General features: G+C 46.2%; 1 protein-coding gene across 1 annotated transcript; it reads left to right on the forward strand.

Annotated features, from left to right (window-relative positions):
• The first annotated feature begins 8399 nt into the window (after nucleotides 1-8399).
• Dkk1 (dickkopf WNT signaling pathway inhibitor 1) lies at nucleotides 8400-11633 on the forward strand. Its single transcript, XM_004653186.2, has 4 exons — nucleotides 8400-8844; nucleotides 9047-9209; nucleotides 10382-10525; nucleotides 10646-11633. The coding sequence occupies exons 1-4, from the start codon at nucleotides 8596-8598 to the stop codon at nucleotides 10897-10899; spliced, it is 810 nt and encodes a 269-aa protein (XP_004653243.1). The 5' UTR covers nucleotides 8400-8595; the 3' UTR covers nucleotides 10900-11633.
• The last annotated feature ends 2285 nt before the right edge of the window (nucleotides 11634-13918 follow it).

The following is a 13918-nucleotide window of genomic DNA, read 5'->3' on the forward strand; positions in this document are numbered from 1 at the left end:
GACAGAGAGAAAGACAGATAGAGGGAAAGAGAGAGAATGGGCGATCCAGGGCTTCCAGCCACTGCAAACAAACTCCAGACGCGTGCGTCCCCTTGTGCAGCTGGCTAACGTGGGATCTGGGGAACCGAGCCTCGAACCGGGGTCCTTAGGCTTCACAGGCAAGCGCTTAACTGCTAAGCCATCTCTCCAGCCTGGTAGGAACATTTATAACAAGCCAGACCTGGTCGTGCAGGCCTATAATTCTAGCACTCAAAAGCAGAGGCAGGGAATTCTGAGCAGATGAAGACCTTATCTCACACAGTAACAGGAAAAATATCAACATCTTGGGAACTTTTGATTGAGGTTAAGTTGCTTCATACAACAGGACACAACACTAACACAATAGTATGTAATTATATACCACCATTGCTAGAAAGTAGTACACTGTATGGACTTGAATGCTGAGAGAGAGCATTTCTCATTCATCTTCCATCATCCTTCATTCTTTAAAAGAAACCTTAATAATGGTGCTACATTATTCTGTTTGCAATTTTCAAGATAAAAGAAGCTGTAAGAAAACCTTTGGAAGTAGTCCAAATTTTTGTTTATTTTTTATTTGTTATCTTGTTTATTTATTTCAGAGAGAGAAAGAGACAATGAAGTAGATAGAGAGAGACAAAATGAGTATGTATGTGCCAAAGCTTCCTGTCACCCCCAAGATGCATGTGCCACTTGTGCATCTGACATTACATGGATACTGTGAAATCAGACTTTGTAAGCAAGTGCCTTTAATAGCTGAGCCATCCCCCCAGCCCCTGGAAGCAGTTCAAGTTATTAAATATTAACTAGCAAAATATATAGCTACATTACTATACATATGCTAGAAAGATATTTCTAGTATGTTAACTTACTAGTTTCCATTTCAACTTGTATGTCATGTTGACTTCAATGAAATCTACTAGGGTATTATAATTATTGGGTATAGCTGGCTAGCATTCCCATTTTGAAAAGGAAATTTTAATAATATTTTTATCATTCAAACAAATATTATTTTACAAAATGTTTTATTAAAAAGTTACATACGGAAGCCGGGCATGGTGGTGCACGCCTTTAATACCAGCACTCAGGAGGCAAAGGTAGGAGGATTGCCATGAGTTCAAGGCCACCCTGAGATAACAGAGTTAATTCCAGGTCAGCCTGGACCAGAGTGAGACCCTACCTCGAAAAACAAACAAACAAAAAGTTACATATGGAGCTTGGAACACGCATTAAGCGTGTATATGGGGTCAGTTAGTTCATATGGGGGGCTCCAGGGCCTCTTGCCATTGCAAATTATCAGCAGGTGCATGCACCCCTTTGGTGAGTGGCCTGGGAATTGAACTCTGGTTGGCAGGCTTCACGAGCAAAAGCCTTTAATGGATTAGCCATCTTTTCAGCCCTAACCTTGTTTAAATTACAAAATCAAACAAAATAAGCACTTGTGGAGAACCTATATGTCAGGCCCTAGTTCCTTCGTCTGAAGAATATGGTGTTGACACCATTAGACGTTCTGTCCTGTGCAGACTTGCATTATCCTGAGGACAAGCACCTGCTTAGCTTCTCTGGGTTTTGAGTCAAGTGTGAGACGTGAATCTACCAGCCACGGAGAACAGCAGCGCCGGTTCCGGGGACGGCCACCTGGGGGCAGCAGAGGAGCGGGCGTCCGGTCCGTCGGTCTGTCTGCTCTCGGGGCTCCGCCCTCCCCCTTCTCATTAGGCCTGAGGACCCGGTGCTTATTTGCCCGCGAACTGACACAGCAAAGCGGCAGCAGCCACTGGGGTGTGAACGGATTTGCGCGGGGGCCCGGGCTTCGGGCGGGATTACGCCCGCGGCCGGATGAATGCGCTGAGCGCACGGGCTGTTTGTGAAAACGCCGTCCAGGCTCAAGGCTGATTAAGACGGGGTCCCCGGGCCGTTTGATCTCCGCTCATCAAAGAGACCCTGAAGCGAGCTTCATTTTGCAGGCCTGCCTGCTGGGCGGCCCCCGCCCCGCCCCGCCCCCGCCCGGGCTCGTCCGCGAGCGGAGCGGGAGTCCCGCGCCCCGGCCACCGGCGGCCCTCGCCTCCGCCCTCCCCGCCCGAGCTCCGCGTTCCCAGCAGCGCGCGGCTCTTTGGGGCGTCCCCTCAAGGTCCGAGCACGGTTCACTAGTTCGAAACTTAGTTGAAAAGTCAGCTCTACATTACATCAGTTTGTGATGGTGGAAAAGCAATCTGTCACTCTCTCTTCTCCCTTGCCCCTTCCCACTTAGCCCCCCCCCCCCCCCGTCCCCATTTCCCCTCTCACACGTAGCAAGGTCTGTTGGAAACTGGAAGTTCAAGTCGCCTTACTTCCACACACTTAATTTCACGCTAGTTTCCTCAGAGTCAGCGGATTCACATTATCCGTGGCAATGAGCGCTTGGTGTGTCTGCAGGCACCTCATGCTTCACTGTGCATGGAGCACTGCGGAGGGGGTGAGAGGGGGACACTCCCGCCCTCACTGCACGCCCTTCTCAAATGACAATGCAGTGTGGAGACACTCCCGCCCTCACTGCACACCCTTCTCAAATGACAATGCAGTGTGGAGACACTCCCGCCCTCACTGCACGCCCTTCTCAAATGACAATGCAGTGTGGAGGCACTCCCGCCCTCACTGCACGCCCTTCTCAAATGACAATGCAGTGTGGAGACACTCCCACCCTCACTGCACGCCCTTCTCAAATAACAATGCAATGTGGAGACACTCCCACCTTCACTGCATGCCCTTCTCAAATGACAATGCAATGTGGAGACACTCCCACCCTCACTGCATGCCCTTCTCTAATGATGATGCAGTGTGGAGACACTCCCACCCTCACTGCATGCCCTTCTCAAATGACAATGCAGTGTGGGGACACTCCCGCCCTCACTGCACACCCCTCTCAAATGACAATGCAGTGTCGAGATACTCCTGACCTCACTGCATGCCCTTCTCTAACGACAATGCAGTGTGGAGACACTACCGTCCTCACTGCATGCCCTTCTCCAATGACAATGCAGTGTGGAGACACTCCTGCCCTTACTGCATGCCCTTCTCAAGGACAATGCAGTGTGGAGACACTCCTGCCCTCACTGCACACCCTTCACAAATGAAAGTACAGTGTGGAGACAAGCAGCCTCATCAGGGCCCCACATTAGGAGCTGGAGGCTGTCAAGGTGGAAGCGCCCAGTGTGGATACAGCCACAGCCTCTGACGTGGTGGTCTGAGGCTCTTTTGGCCATAACTGGTGGAGAATGCTTCTATTATTCAGAAGGTAGAAAGTAGATAACCATAGGAACCCATGGTGGGAGGGAAATGATAGTCTCTAGATCCGGGACTTCATGCCCTGCTTTCTGCCCACAGTGGCCTATCTTTATGGTTAGCAATAGAGTTTGCTGGACCATTCCAAGTGTCAGGACATCAACAAAGATGGAGGGAAGGCCAGGCATGGCAGTGCACATCTTTAATCCTGGCTCTCAGGAGGTACAGGTAGGAGGATCCATGTGCGTTCAAGGCCAGCCTAAGACTGTTCAGTGAATTCCAGGCCAGTCTGGGGTAGAGCAAGACCCTGCCTTGAAAAACCAAAAATGAAAAAAAAAAATTTTTTTAAAGAAAAGAAAGAAAGAAAAGATACAGACAGATGTCGGGTTTAAACACCATCTTCATGAGTTTTCAGTCACAGGTTCCTGGGCTCTGGGCTTTATGCTCAGTTTAGTGTTCAGCACCGTGGTCCAGGGTCTTCTGAGCTGTATTAGAAAGCTACGATGAAGCTGGGTTTATCTGTGTTGGCCATTGCCACTAATGAGATACAAGGATGTCTCCTCTTTGTTTTGTGGAAAGTCCACCCTTGGAAGAGTTATTACCTGGGACTGGTCTAAAAGTTCTTAACATCATGAAGAGCCTTATGACCAAGAATCTTTTTTAGCCGGGTGTGGTGGTGCATGCCTTTAATCCCAGCACTCAGGAGGCAGAGGTAGGAGGATCACCGTGAGTTCAAGGCCACCCTGAGACTCCATAGTGAATTCCAGGTCAGCCTGAGCTAGAGTGAGACCCTACCTCAAAAAAAAAAAAAAAAAAAGAATCTTAAAAAAAAATATTTTATTCATTATTTATTTGAGAGTGACAGACAGAGAAGGAAAGAGGCGGAGAGAGAGAGAGAGAGAAAGGGAGAAAATGGGCATGCCAGAGCATCCAGCCACTGCAAAGGAACTCCAGACACGTGCGCTCCCTTGTGCATCTGGCTAACATGGGTCCTGGAGAATTGAGCCTTGAACCAAAGTCCTTAGGCTTCACAGGCAAGCACTTAACCACCAAGCCATCTCTCCAGCCCATGACCAAGAATCTTTTAAAAAACAATGAGAAAATTACAATGTTTTCTGTTAACCTCCATGGAGGAGAAATCCTTAGTACACATTCAAGATTAGTACCAACAAAACTATTGGGCAACATCCACTGTTTTCCTAGTGAAGTAAAGCAAAATGTCAGCAGGGAGAAAGATAGAAAGAAGGAAGGAAAGGAAGAGTAGAAAGGGGAAAATAAAAATGCAGTAGTCACAAAGGCACCTCAAATAACAAGTATAGGAAAGTACTTTGTAAACAGCATGGTGTTTAGGTTTGCTTTGACTTTGCTTTCTGGATGAAGAGTATTCCAGGTGTGGCAGAAATCACTTAAAATATAAGGAAGGCATGTCTCATGTCATTCCACCTTGGGTAAACCTTTTCCTATTTTCAAATTTAATACAAAATATTAAACTTACTGCATTTATTGTGATCATAATTCAACCAAATCAAACAAGAGGCAGGGTTCCTTCCAGGACACAGCAAACTGTTTAATAGGCTAAATATAACTGCCACCCCCATCCCCAGCTATGGAAGACATTCAGAATCATTGGGCTTCCTCCTGCCCCAGACTTGGTCACACTTCCTGCACTTTTGCACCTTTTTTTCTTCCCATGACCAATGCATACCAAATATAATTTGTTTCAAAAAGAAAACTGAGCCAGGTGTGGTGTTACATGTCTATAATCCCAGTGATTCAAGAGACAGAGACAAGAGAATCACAAATATGGTCTACAGAGTAAAACTTTGTCTCTAAAAGGCCCCAAAGCAATCATAATCATAATTCAATAACAAACAGCAATAAAAAAATCGTACCCAATGCCCAACTACATAGACACCCAAAGCCGTGTGAGGACGAGGAGCCTCCTACTTGGTGGGCGTCACGTAGTGTTCACTAGCACTGAGGGGACAAAGGAGGTCACCTCTCCATCTTCTTCTCCTAATGCCTGTGAGCAGAATAAATCACAGGAGGGATTCTCCAATGGAGAGCAACCTGGCGCACGCCTTTAATCCCCGCACACATACAGGATGCAGAGGTAGGAGGATCACCACCCTGAGACTACATAGTTAATTCCAGGTAAGACTGAACCAGAGTGAGACTCTACCTCGAAAAAATAAAAAAGTAAACCTCTCCAGTTGGAACAAAAGATTATCATGCTATGTACTACTCAGGCCTCTCTGGGGAATGGCTATATAATTTCTCCCTTGTATCATTTGTGAGCTTACTTCCCCTCCCCTGAATAAATGATTTGAAGGTAGGTCATTATGAGCAGTTGTATTTTTTAATTTATTATTTTATTTATTTGACCGAGGAAGAGGGAGACAGTAAGACAGGACGGGCACATGCCAGGGCCTCCAGCACTGCAAATGAACTCCAGACGCATGTGCCTCCTTGCACATCTGGCTAACGTGGGTCCTGGGGAATTGACCCTGGGTCCTTTGGCTTTGCAGGCAAATGCCTTAACGGCTAAGCCATCCTCCAGCCCGAGCACTCATATTTTATTAAAACAGCACCAAGTGCTGCGTTTAGCACATAGTAGGACCTCAAATGTTGATCTATTCAAGCCTTCAGAAAATAAAAAAACAAAACATGAAAATCAGGGATCCAAACCATCCCACCCAGTTTTGTGAACCCAAGCTCTTGATGAACTAAGTGTATTAAGAGTCAATGTATTAACCACGCACCATTTCTTCCAAAAAGTGGGAATGCATTGGCCTTTAGTGCAGCACACATGAATTTCTAGAAGTGTTTAGATAGGACAGTAGGACCAGGAAGAGACATGTTTACTCCTCATATAGGCAGGGGATTCATTTGTTTCTTACACTTCAATGTTATATACATTTACATACAACAAAGACAATCAACACACTGACTATTAATATACTGTGAGTAATAATATGGTACCTAACATCCTGCATTCCTTTACTTTTCTATCCCACAAGCTCTCAGTGTCTATAGAAACTTCAAGTCTATACACCGGCAGGGCCATATGGACTCAAGATCTATTTCCTCTGCTCTTTTTTCCCCTTATCTGTTTCTGATGTTCACTTTTAAAACAACTGTTCAAAAACTCCATCACCGTTTCCAGTTTTCAATGTGTTTGAAGCATTTTTAGAGTAGTAGCTAAGGCTACGCCATTGTACACATTCCTAATAAAAGCCAAATAAACATGGAGAAATTAATCCATGGTTGACTTCCAAGATATGTTATCAATAAAGAGGAAATTATCCAAGATAGAGTTTGAGATGGGAGGGGGGCACCAATGTACTCTGAGGTGCCATTAAAGAATCAAATCACCATTAAATATTGTTCTAAAAACATTCTAATATGACTTCTGAAGTGCAAGCAAACAGACCATTTCAACTGTTTGTCTAATATCCCTCCTCTCTCAATGTCAGGGTTATATGACTTCAAAACTAACACTGGGTGTCTTGGGTGATACTCCCAGCAGCAATGGCTGTAGAGCAGACCGCACTTGGAATGATTCTAGACAGTCTGAGCATTAGGGGAGCACCAAGAAAATACATTCCAGTGCATTCTATTCAGCATGATTTCTAGTCATTCCTTTTCTTTTCCAAACTCACACAATGCTTGTCCATTTTCCCATGCTTACAGAATCACCCGATGTAAAAAATAATTTCCACATTTCTTGTCTTTTTCCTATCATATTGTATATGCTGCAAAAACTTAAACTTTATTCCCTACAATGACAACTCAATCACCTACCCAGTTGTTGACTAGACTTCCCATTCAAAAGTCACCAGAAAAAAGGGGGGGAGAGAAAGGGAAGGGGAGGAAGGAAGAAGGGAAGAGGGAAGGAGGGAGGGAGGGAGAGATGGGGAGAGAGGGGGGGGGGAGGGAGGGAGGGAGGGAGAGAGAGAGAGAGAGAGAGAGAGAGAGAGAGAGAGAGAGAGACAGAAATTCGAATTTTTGGGCAGCGATGAGAGGGTACCAATATGTTTTCCTGGACTAAATACATTAAAACGATGTCAAATGCACTCTGTTTCACGTTCACCTTGCCTTTCCCACAAGGTAGTGTGTTATCTCCCTAGAGGGTTATTCCTCGGTCCTGCGCAAGGTTTGATGGGATCAAACGCAAGCTTTCTCAAGCTTGGCGATATGAAACACTAAAGAGGAAGTGGGGCGTTAAGCCTTCAGGGTTTCTTATCTCCTTCCATTAACCCACCGCTGGGAACCGGGAACCAGGGAAGGACGACTGACGGGGCACACGGACCCTGTCCGCTCTGGCTCAGGGTCACTTTGATCTCATGTGTCTGCCTAATCAAGTTCATCTACTGCTGCGACTGACCAGATTCAAAGAGCTACATTAAATAGTTTGATTATCAGGTGGCCATTTCCCTCTTCCCTCCACCGCTGATCTAATTTCCAAACCCTCGTCTCTCGCCTGCCTCTCTCTCTCTCTCTCTCTCTCAACTCCCCAGCGAGAGAGAACTACTTCTCCTTCCTTGGTACCCTCGTTTGATGTGCAAACTTCCTTGAGTTTGCACATTTTCTCCAAACAGAGGAGATACCGGCGAGGGACGACGAAATGAGGGAGAAAGCAACTGGACAAACATAAGGACCGAAAGACAGGACTTCATGCAAATTTGCAGACGGCAAACGCGAAAGGGTTAAAACGGCAACTCGCCGGCCATCTGGTCCTCTTGCAGAGCCTCTGAATACAGTGATGGGGCGCATCTGACACTGAAAGTTACTTGTGTGCATTTCAAGCGAGTATTGGGGGTGGGTGGGTGGGTGGAGGAAGCGTCTCCAGATACAAAATAATCCAAGTTTATAATAACCCAAAGCTCGGGAGTCCCTCCCGGGTTCTGCGGAAGGTGAGCGGCGAGGGGCCGGGCGGGGCGGGCAGGCGAGTGTCAAAGTCCTCCCCCTCCGCGGGCACAGGCGCACACCCCCTGCAGCCCCTCCCCGCGCTTTGAAATCCCACCCCGGCTTTGTTGTCTCCCCCGGAGGGGCCGGGGAGGCTGCGGCCCGCCGTATAAAGGCCGCCTCGGCGAGCGTGGCGGCGCAGAGCTCGGCGCCCCGCAGTCGGTCCTCCGTTGCCCATCCATCCGTCCGTCCGTCCGTCCGTCCGTCCGCCGGCTCTTCCTCCTCGAACCCCGAGTCTGCAACCAGCCGCTCGCCGGCCGGGCACGCACGTCTGGGGACCCGACCCGGGGCTGGCCAAGCGACCTCGGCTTTTTCTTCCTCCCTCCCTCCCGCTCTGAGCTCCGCCTGGCGATGCCGGCTGTGCGCGCCGCGGCGGCGGCTCGCTTCTCGGCGGTGCTGGCGGCGGCGGCGGCGCTGTGCGGCGCGTGTCTGCCCGCGGCCAGCGCCACCTTGAACTCGGTGCTCATCAACTCCAACGCCATCAAGAACCTGCCCCCGCCGCTGGGCGGCGCTGCGGGGCAGCCCGGCCCGGCCGTCAGCGCGGCGCCGGGGCTCGCGTACGAGGGCGGCAACAAGTACCAGACCCTGGACCACTACCAGGTGAGAGGATGCCAGGATGCTGGGGGCACGCGTGTGCGTGTGCGTGTGCGGGATGCGGGGCGCGCGTGGCACCGCTGCGATGGGAAAGCAGTGAGCTCGGCGGGCTGTGCACGGATGGGGACCGCGACGATCCTCCGGGGAGCGTGGGGACCAACCGGCGCGAGGATGCCCGGCGTCCTCACCACTCGCTCGCTCCCCACAGCCCTACCCGTGCGCCGAGGACGAGGAGTGCGGCTCGGACGAGTACTGCGCCAGTCCCGGGCGCGGAGGGGGCGCCACCTTGCAGATCTGCCTGGCCTGCAGAAAGCGCCGAAAACGCTGCATGCGACACGCCATGTGCTGCCCCGGGAATTACTGCAAAAACGGTGAGTCCTGCAGCTGCCCCCTATCCGACTGAAGTCGCTTTGCCTTTGAGTGCCTAGGCGTGAGAACGCAGTAGGTACATCCAAGCTGAGGCACTGCAAAGCGGGGCTCACTTTGCGAGGTTGCCTTGACGTGTCTTAGTGTCCTGCGAAGAGAGAGAAATACTAAGGTCTGGCAGCTTCTTACCCTCTTGTGTCCCTCAGTGATCAAAACATTATCTCAGACTGGACCCTTCCATTAAAAATAAATAAATAAGTAAATAAATAATAAGAACTTCAAGGAGCATTCAGGTCAATTGAGAAAGGAAGATGTGGGGGGCGATGGGGGTCTTTCTGAAGGAAGACCAAGAAAACCAGTATCGGCATTTTTGTTGCCAGTTCCGTTTTTCTTATTGTGGTTTCTGTGACTTTGTCACATTGTTCTCTCTCTCTCTATCTCATGATCTCTGGATGTTGAAATTTAACAACCTGGGGCCAGAAAAATTAATCTGCATGGCTAATTTTAAGAGACATCTCAGTACCCTCACGTCCTTACTCCTCCACCCTTTCCCTAACCCCCGCCCTTGGCTACCTTAAAATAAGTGCTCTTCCTCCAACCACAGATCCACAAAATGTTAATGTCTCAAAGAGGTCTCCAGAAATAAACTCACAGGGTGGCTAACCTCCTAAGACCCAGGGGCACTCTTGGGGGAACAAACTAAATCTCTGTAATATAGAAATCATACAGTAAAGTAACTGGTGGGTGAAACTGCAGTCTTCCAGACAGCTGGAAATGCGTTTGCTCAACTTAGTCTGGTGATGCCAATGCAGTACCAAGGGGAGAGAAGTTATTTTTAAGAATAAAATTTAAGTGACTGAATTTCTTTTTTCCTACCCCAAGGGTGACATTAAAATAGACAGAAATCTTGCTGCCGCCACCACCACAGTTAGTGGGAAAGCATCTTGAACGCTCTCCAGGAGGGTGTCCCCTATGAGTGAACAGCGCACTCTGTGACGCTTCCATCTGTCTGGCTAGTTTTGCATTAACATTAGAGAAAGTTGAACCCTTGTTTCAAAGAAATGTGTTGTAAGGAAGTCTCTCATACTGGTGTCCGAGTAACAGACTGCTTCTGTCATGGCTGTTAGCAGTGACCCATTATAACCCAGGGGATAACAGCTCCTTCTGGTTTCTTTAGGAATATGCATGCCTTCTGATCAAAGTCATTTACATCGAGGGGAAATTGAGGAAAGCATCATTGAAAACCTTGGTAATGATCACAGCGTCTTAGATGGGTATCCCAGGAGAACCACACTCGCTTCAAAAATCTATCACACCAAAGGTAAAGTAGAGGTCTTGAGCTTTATTCTTGTTTGTCATCCAAGGTGTATTTAGAATCATCCCAATGAAATGATGCAGGCACAGCAGTAACTGTGTGATTTCCCTACTGTCTCCATCACAGGACAAGAAGGTTCTGTATGTCTCCGATCATCAGACTGTGCCACAGGTCTGTGCTGTGCGAGACACTTCTGGTCCAAGATCTGCAAACCTGTCCTCAAAGAAGGTCAGGTCTGCACCAAACACAGGAGGAAAGGCTCCCATGGCCTAGAGATATTCCAGCGCTGTTATTGTGGAGAAGGGCTGTCTTGTCGGATACAGAAAGACCAACATCAAGCCAGCAACTCTTCTAGGCTTCACACCTGTCAGAGACACTAAATCAGCCATCTGAACACAATGGACTCCTTTATATAATATATGCTATGAAAATCGTTTATGACTTTTGTGAACTCAAATCCTAAGGATGTACAAATGTTTATAACTAAGCATTCCGATAATACCTTCCAAAAATGTGGAGTGTGAAAGTTTTGTTTCTTTATGGAACGCCCTGTGATTGCAGTAAATTACTGTGTTGTAAAGTCTCAGTGTGGCACTTACCTGTAAATGCAACAAAATTTTTAATTATTTTTCTAGAGGTGCTGCACTGTCTCGTTTCTCTTGTCATGTAAATTTTTATATACACTGATTGTTACCTTGAGTGATAAATGTTCTATATTGAATTGAGATAATTTCAGATTATAGTTCCTAAATTCAGAACCCTTTCACCTTATGTCTAGAGTTTAGAAACAAGGAGCTGTTGGAATGACCAGTGATAGGTATCAAAATGTTAACACGAAAATTCTAGCTTACATTCTGAAATGTACTATCTCAATGCTTGGATTATATTTCTCCATAGGCTGTGATAGTCCTTGAAATAAAAATTAATATTTAATATCATGAAATGTTACAAGCACAGATAAATTTGGGGATTATGGTCATAGAGGTGTTTGTACGTATGTATGTTGTAGAAGAACAGAAATGTAACTCTGTAGAAATAACCAGGGAAAATTTGTCTACTTCCAAGATGGTATCAAGTAACATTAAAGAAAATATACTCTTCATTGATAAATGATTATGGTAGTATAAGATTGAATCTGACATGACTACTTTTGAAAATAGTTTTCAGCAAGGAGTGGTGGCTCACACCTATAACCTCAGCAGTCTGAACAGTGAGACAGGAGGAGTGTTCATGAGTTTGAGGCCAGCCTAGTGAGAGCCAAGCCAGCCTGGCCTATCAAGTGAGACTCTGTCTCAGTAAAGCAACATTAATAATAGTTTCCAATGAATTAACATTTACCTAAATGGTCAATATCTAATGGACACTGGAGGGAATGTTCCAATGAATAGTATAAAACTATCTGGTGAGTGGCAGGAAGGGGATGAGGACATATGGCAATACAACTAAAACTGCATAGTCAACCTCATGCCAAATAATGAATTTGAAATACTTTAGGTGTGCCAGCATGCAGGGAAGAATTGTTTTAGTTATTTTGGCTTTAAATAATTATAACTATCACAAATTCTATCACAGCACACTTTTTCTCCCCCTTGCTAGGTGAATGAATATTTCAATTTTCGTTTAGCTTGTGATCTGTTTATTACAATGATAATGGGGATGATCTGCCTTAAAAAATTCTAACCCTGAAAACTAAAACCTTTTTGCATTTCTACTTGCCAAATTTGATAGTTATACTGGGGAAAAGAGAAAACAACTCCCAATTTATTTATTCTGTAGTATTCTGAAAGCCTGCATAAAACCACAAAACACTGGGTTCAAGATATCCAAAGGGTAGTCGTGACTGACCAATTGTCCAAATGGTTTCCTTAAATAGTACAGATGTCCTAGAATATTTGTTGGTTTTGTGTTCCCGGAAGTGGTTCACTTTCACGGGGCCCAGCCAAGAGGACACAAGTTTCTGTTGGCTCACTGAGAAGGGACCTGGCAGGATGTCTGTGGCTGCAATCCTTTTGTTTGCAAGGCTAACCTTCCGCCCAGAGAAACATGCTTTTTCTATGTGTGATTGTTGCTTGAAGCGCCAGGAAGGCCAATTCTAAGGTTGCCATATCCAATAAAGCACAATAGAGGAAAAGAAACAGGAAACCCTTTCGTGGAAAAGAAGAAAGGAAAGAGGGGCCTTCTAGAGGGGAAAGGAGCAAACGTTTAGAGAGTCCTGGTTATCAATCCCTTATTTTCTATAGAAACCCCTGCTTGCCATCTCAGCTCAAGCCCATCCTGCTGGCTGTCTCAGTACAGGGGTGAGACAATGAGAAGTCAGCCAAGGATGGGCACTTGTTCACTCATGGAACTTTGGAATTAGTGGCAATACCATTAGTTTTCCTTCACTTTAAAATTGGATGTATTATTGGAATTTTATTATGTATTTTCATAGTCTCTCTCTTCTCTCCATGTCTCTTTCTGTCTATCTCTCTCTCTCCTTCCCTCTCTTTTTTTTCCTATCGCAAAGGTGTCCTCATGTAGTCTAGGCAGGTTAGCTTCCAACTCACGATCCTTCTGTCTCAGTCTCCCAAGAGTACTGTCACTCCAGGGATGTCTCACCATGCCTGGCTGTTTTTATAGTCTGAAAGGAAAATAGACAGCTGGACCACTGGGTTATATGCCTTCCAATAAGATCTGTAATTAAAATTCTCCTACCTTCTAAAATATTATGCTGAAACAATATCAAAATATACTAAAGATTACTTAGCTGTATACGAAAATATAGGCCATATTCTATATAATTGAGACAGCTGATTTTTGTACCAAAATGAGTATATATGGGCCTTCATGTGCTTGGTATCAGGAAACTGCTTAGAAATAGTCAATCACACCAATATGCTGGGGTGAAATATAGGTAATGGCAGGGATTTAAAAAATTTCAATGTATACTTATTTAGCTGACCTATCCAGTGGACTATATGGTAGTTTTATTAATATTTAAATTTTATTTATTTATATGAGAGAATGGGCATGCCAGGGCCTTGAGCCACTGCACATGAACTCCAGATGCATGCACCACCATGTACACCTAGCTTATGTGGATTCTCGAGAGTTGAACCTGGGTCCTTAGGCTCCTCAGGCAAGTGCCTTAGCTGCTAAGCCATCTCGCCAGCCCTATGGTGGGATTTTAAAAGATGTCTATAACAGTAGCTTCTAACTTTAAGATCACTGCTTATCAATGGAGACAATTAACAAGCAGTGCTGGCAGTTGGCTTATTCCGCTACAATAGTCTTTGAAATCAGGTAGACATAGGGTGGAATCCTGGCTCCCTCAATTTCTCACTGCACTGGTAGAGATACAATCTCATTGATCAAATGAAGAAAATAGAGACTTGAAAATATAGGTGTAAGTATAATGGA

This window comes from Jaculus jaculus, chromosome 1, assembly GCF_020740685.1.
Source record: "Jaculus jaculus isolate mJacJac1 chromosome 1, mJacJac1.mat.Y.cur, whole genome shotgun sequence".
In the NCBI taxonomy this organism is placed as follows: domain Eukaryota; kingdom Metazoa; phylum Chordata; class Mammalia; order Rodentia; family Dipodidae; genus Jaculus; species Jaculus jaculus.